The sequence below is a fragment of the Rattus rattus genome, chromosome 7 (genome assembly GCF_011064425.1).
Source record: "Rattus rattus isolate New Zealand chromosome 7, Rrattus_CSIRO_v1, whole genome shotgun sequence".
In the NCBI taxonomy this organism is placed as follows: Eukaryota; Metazoa; Chordata; class Mammalia; order Rodentia; family Muridae; genus Rattus; species Rattus rattus.
The window spans coordinates 95,118,100-95,123,954 of NC_046160.1; the positions used below are offsets into that span (position 1 = coordinate 95,118,100).

At 41.2% G+C, this 5,855-nt stretch overlaps 1 protein-coding gene across 1 annotated transcript; it reads left to right on the top strand.

The window, feature by feature from the left end:
* The first annotated feature begins 2,046 nt into the window (after window positions 1–2,046).
* LOC116905229 (cytochrome c oxidase subunit 7C, mitochondrial-like) lies at window positions 2,047–2,463 on the top strand. The gene has a single exon (XM_032908044.1). The coding sequence runs from the start codon at window positions 2,086–2,088 to the stop codon at window positions 2,332–2,334; it is 249 nt and encodes an 82-aa protein (XP_032763935.1). The 5' UTR covers window positions 2,047–2,085; the 3' UTR covers window positions 2,335–2,463.
* Window positions 2,464–5,855: the final 3,392 nt, after the last annotated feature.

A 5,855-nucleotide genomic window follows, 5' to 3' on the forward strand; every position in this document is an offset into this window, starting at 1 on the left:
AGGCAGGAAACAGACACCTCCCAGGGCAGTTTCCTAGCTGGGTGGAAGATGTTCCCTTTAAGAGAAAGTGAACCAGGGGCTGGAGAGATGGCTCAGTGGTTAAGAGCACTTAACCACTGCTCTTCCAGAGATCCTGAGTTCAATTCCCAGCAACCACATGGTGGCTCACAACCATCTGTAATGAGATCTGATGCCCCCTTCTGGTGTGTCTGAAGACAGCTACAGTGTACTTCTACATAATTACATAATAAATATTTTAAAAAAAAGAGAGAAAGTGAACCAAAAGCCACCAGGAGAGGCTTATTATTATTATTATTATTATTATTATTATTATTAACCTTTATTGACAGGTGCTTGCAGTATGTTGACCTTTTTGAAAAGATCAAATTAAAAATGAAGTTCTTGGGTTGGGGATTTGGCTCAGTGGTAGAGCGCTTGCCTAGCAAGCGCAAGGCCCTGGGTTCGGTTCCCAGCTCTGAAAAAAAAAAAAAAAATAAAAATAAAAAAAAAAGATATATTTAAAAAAAAATGAAATTCTTGGGAGGGGGGAAGGAAAGAAAATGAAGTTCTTAAAAATCTCAACTTAACCAGACGTGAAATAATTTAAAAACTGTTAAAGGTGTATTAAGAAGCACCAGGCCAGGGTTGGGGATTTAGCTCAGTGGTAGAGCGCTTGCCTAGCAAGCGCAAGGCCCTGGGTTCAGTTCCCAGCTCCGAAAAGAAAGAAAAAAAAAAAAAAAAAAGCACCAGGCCTTTTTTTTTTTTTTCTTAAAAACCACATTTGTTGTTACCAAAAAGAGACATCTTTAGGTAAAAATAATAAAACCCCATGCTGCATAGATAATGCTCTTTTAAGAGTTGGCCCATGAGCTAGCTCAGCTGGAGCTACACTGTGATGTCTCTCAGGATGGAGCCTTAGTGCACTTCCCAGGCATAGCAGAGAGACTGAGCAGCCTGGGCCCACAGGAGAAGCCAGAACAGGCAGTGACAAGGCCACGGCCCAGAGCCACCTTCCCAGAGTGGGCAGAGGTCAGAAGACAGACCTGGCCCAGTGTGGCAGGGCACATGGGCCTGGAACTGCTGGCAGGTGCCCTCCAGTGAAAGCCTGCAACTGCCCAGAGTCAGTCAGAAAGACCAGAGTGGGGCACAGCCAGGAGCCAGCAGCTTGTGAGATGTGCTGAGTGGCAGAGAGACTTGGTGGACTCCAGCCAGTGAGAGGTGGAAATGGCAGGAAAAACTGAAAAGTCAACAGATTTGGTAAGATACTTGGGAAGTCCTTAAGAAGAGCCTTAGAGATCAAAAAGAAGATATTTTCTGTGTTAAAATATGGAAAACTCTATGACACAATGCATCTGTACCCCATTTAATTTGATTTTGCTTAGCAACATAAAAATAATTATATATTCAATAATGATTGTGGTTTTTTTTTTTTTTTTTTGGTTTTTTTTTTGGAGCTGGGGACCGAACCCATGGCCTTGCGCTTCCTAGGCAAGCGCTCTACCAATGAGCTAAATCCCCAACCCCATGATTGTAGTTTTATACATCTACTTTAAGAAAGATCAAAAGAAAGCAGACTTAGAAAAGGAGAAGACTGGAAGATGAAATGCTAGGCTGGAGGCCATAGAAAGGAGATTAGAAGACTCTTTAAATCAGAATAAAGAGTCTAAAGAGTCTTCAGAAGAATAGACTGGAACCTACCCACAGCGACAGGTATTATTCTGATATTGCACATTTATCAGAGGAGATGACAGTCTTGGAAATGCCTTTACAGATTGAAGTTGATGATGTTTTGATGTATATATGCATTAGAATACAACAATGTGTTAGACATTATAACATTAAACATGTTACTGGGGGCTGGAGAGATGGCTCAGTGGTTAAGAGCACTGACTTCTTTTCCAGAGGTCCTGAGTTCAATTCCCAACAACCCCATGGAGGCTCACAACCATCTGTAATGAGATCTGATGCCCTCTTCTGGTGTGTCTGAAGACAGCTACAGTGTACTCATATATTATAAATAAATAAATCTTAAAAAAAAAAATCGTTCCGGATAGCAAGGTCGTGAAGAAAGTAGGGTGAGGTGGTATGGTCATTTCTTCTGCCTTCCGTCTCTGCGACTCTCGGAGAACTTCCAGCAGCAGCATGTTGGGCCAGAGTATCCGGAGGTTCACCACCTCCGTGGTGTGTCGCAGCCACTATGAGGAGGGTCCGGGGAAGAATTTGCCGTTTTCAGTGGAAAACAAGTGGCGGTTACTGCTTATGATGACCGTGTACTTTGGATCTGGATTTGCTGCTCCTTTCTTTATAGTAAGGCACCAGCTACTTAAAAAATAAGGATATTTAATTCATCCCATTAACAGAATGAAGAAAGTTTAAGAGATATGATCTGGAAATTGGATTAAACTCTTGAACTCTTATACTAGAAAAAAATGTAAATAAACTAATGATATAAATAAAAAAAAACCCAAAAAAACATGTTACTGGTATATCTTACAACCCTACAAGACAAGCAATTGTAGAGAGATCTAACAGGACTTTAAAGGAAATGCTCATAGAACTGAAGAGAGAAATGGGACCTCCCAAAGATAGTTAGAAATACTTTATTTACCTTAAAAAAATTTTAATTTTTTAAATTTATTTATTATGTATAAGTACATGGTAAGCTGTCTTCAGATGCACCAGAAGAGGGTATCAGATCTTATTACAGATGGTTGTGAGCTACCATGTGGTTGCTGGGATTTGAACTCAGAACTTTTGGAAGAACAGTCAGTGCTCTTAACCACTGAGCTATCTTTCCAGCCCCTACCTTAAAAATTTTAAATGTCGGGGTTGGGGATTTAGCTCAGTGGTAGAGCACTTGCCTAGCAAGCGCAAGGCCCTGGGTTCGGTCCCCAGCTCCGAAATAAAGAAAAAAAAATTTTAAATGTCAATGAGACAGCAGAACTGCTGAAAAACACTGGATTTTAGAAAGGACTGCTGAATTAAATCAGCCTATAGATGTGTTACCTTCAGAATGGAAGACAGAAAATGGGTTGTGCTGGGGAAGAAGTTTTGTATTTGTTTCTACAGGAGGAGAAAAGCTATGGATTCCGTCAAAATTAATAAAGATTAGATTTGACTCAGGGAGACCTGAAAATCTTGGCAGCAGACATGAAGGAAGAAACCAAGAACAACAAAACAGGGAAAGTACATGCTGATCTCTACCTGGGAACAGCTCTAAGACTGGCTGAGGCATGGATGTGTCCGGCCAGGACTTCAGCTGTGCATAGCCAATAGATCTTGTTGGCTACCGAGTCCTCAAGACGTATCATGCCATCCTCTCATATGGCATGGCTGGAGATTTATATTACAGTTGGGATATATGGTCCTAAAGGACTTCTAAAGTTTGATGTCTTTTTTCTGATTGAACACAGAACAAAGAATCATCTTTAGCTGAATTGTGCACAATGCACATTCCATACCTGTGCTAATGCAGAAATGTATCTAACCTTTGAAAGTGTATATGTTTGCAAAGCAAGAGAACCAGACGCCAAAGAACAAGACAAGTAGCCCAGGTGACGCCAAAGAACAAGACAAATAGCCCAGGTGATCCTATCCTACAAACTGCCTCAAATGCTGGTTCCTCAAAAACAAAACAAAACAAAACAAAACAAAACAAAACAAAACAAAACAAAACAAAACTGCATCCAGGGGCTGGAGAGATGGCTCAACAGTTAAGAGAACTGGCTGCTCTTCCAGAGGTCCTGAGTCCAATTTCCACAATCACATGGTGGCTCAAAACCATCTATAGGGGAATCTGATGCCCTCTTCAGGCAGGTGGGTGTATATGCAGCAGGGCACTCATACATTAAATAAATAAAATTTAAAAATATATATTTTTTAAAAATCTGCATCCAGGGGGTTGGGGATTTAGCTCAGTGGTAGAGCGCTTGCCTAGGAAGCGCAAGGCCCTGGGTTCAGTCCCCAGCTCCGAAAAAAAAAAAAAGAACCAAAAAGAAAAAAATCTGCATCCAAAACAAGCTTAAAAGGGCTTTCTCAGTTGGTCCAGCCTTACAGACTGTTCCAGCCAGGACTTCCTTAAGCCCTGCACCTTCCCATCACACAGAGAATGGACAGCAAATCTTTCCTATGATTTGGCCATTATCCCATTTTCTTAGGACACCACCTCCCAAAGAGATAATTGCCCCCAAACAGCAGGAAGCAACTTTAGAGAACAGTGTCCCATTCCCAAGAGATAGGGTGGGTGGTTTTTGGTCATTGGGTGGGTGACAGATATTTGTTGTCATTTTGGGGGAGGGGCTTGGTCACAAGCTATTAGAAGTCTTGGTCGGGGATGAAACTAAGGAAGATTGGATTCAGGAATCTCTTTTTTTTCTTCTATCCTTCTTTCTCTCTTATCTAGTGTCAGGGAGAAAGGATGAAAAGAAAAAAGGGGGAATAAAGGATAAAAGGGTAGACTATTAGAACCACTTTTAGACTAAAAAGCATTAACAAACCACATACTTACCTTTGGTATAGACTTTGTATATTGATACACTTTTAGGATTATATTTTGCTACAACATACTATGTATATATGTTTTAACTCTTGTATAAGGTATTGTATCTATGCAACTCGTTTAAAAATACAATGTAATAAGCTTTATTTAGTCTCATATAGATGTTTTCAAAGTCAGTCAGATAGTAAACAGCTAGAAACAAGCAACATTTGCCTATTCTGATATACTACAGATATATATGTTTTTTTTCAAAAATCTCAGGGATCTACAGAATATAGCACTTAAAATGTTCTATTCTTTAAACACACACACACACACACACTGTAGCTGTCTTCAACCACACCAGAATAGGTGCATCAGATCCCATTACAGATGGTTGTGAGCCACCATGTGGTTGCTGGGAATTGAACTCAGGACCTCTGGAAGAGCAGTCCGTGCTCTTAACCAGCCCTAAAAGTGTTTTATTAATAAAAGGTGTGTGTGTGTGTGTGTGTGTGTGTGTGTGTGTGTGTGTGTGTGTGTGTGTGTGTGTGACAGTGAAACACGTCTGTTCCTGGCAGCACCCCCACACTAGTTCAAAGACGAGGATGAACATCGAAGATCCTCCTTATGAAGTTTGCTTCATATGTGGCAAGCTAGACACTGGGCAAGGAACTGCCCTTGCCTCAACGGCAGGCAGAAGGCTGTCCAAAATGGACAAACAGGATGCAGGGAAGTTGACTGTTGGACTTTGCAAGGACAAGGTAGGCAAGTCCTTCATTAATTCCTGGTTCACAAAAACTTCTGTGAGATATTCTGGGCCAGTAGGCTGAAGATGGTGCTCCAATGTTGCAGAGCAGTGTCGGGTGACCGTCCCCAGAGCCAGCAACCTCTGCCATTTCTAGGGAGTTGGAAGCTGCTTGCTCTGTACTTCTGCTTGCTCAGGTAATGCTTGTCCTTCTCAGGTCTCTGAAGGGGACGACGACTGGAGAATTACAGTTTCACAATTAAGCTTTGGTTGTTTGGAGTTTAAGAAGATGTTTTAGGGTCTAAAAGGGTATTGATAAATGCAAGTTATGATAGAATATGATTTAGGTACTAAGTAAAATGAAGAGAGAGAGAGAGAGAGAGAGAGAGAGAGAGAGAGAGAGAGAGAGAGAGAGAGAGAGGAAAATAGTCAGGCAGGAAGATTTGCCACCTAGACTTGGAGGAAGTCAGACATCAGAAACTGAGGAGAGGTATCTGACCAGGTGGCAGACATAAAATAGTATAAATGGGATAGTTGAGTTACAAGCTAGTCAGGGAATAAGCCTAGCTTGAGGCCTAGGCATTTATTAATAAAAAAACAAACCTCTAAGTTATTCTGTGTGAACTGGGG

Excerpts from the sequence above, each read along its gene's own strand:
- LOC116905229 (XM_032908044.1), top strand. The coding sequence starts at position 2,086 with ATGGTCATTTCTTCTGCCTTCCGTCTCTGCGACTCTCGGAGAACTTCC.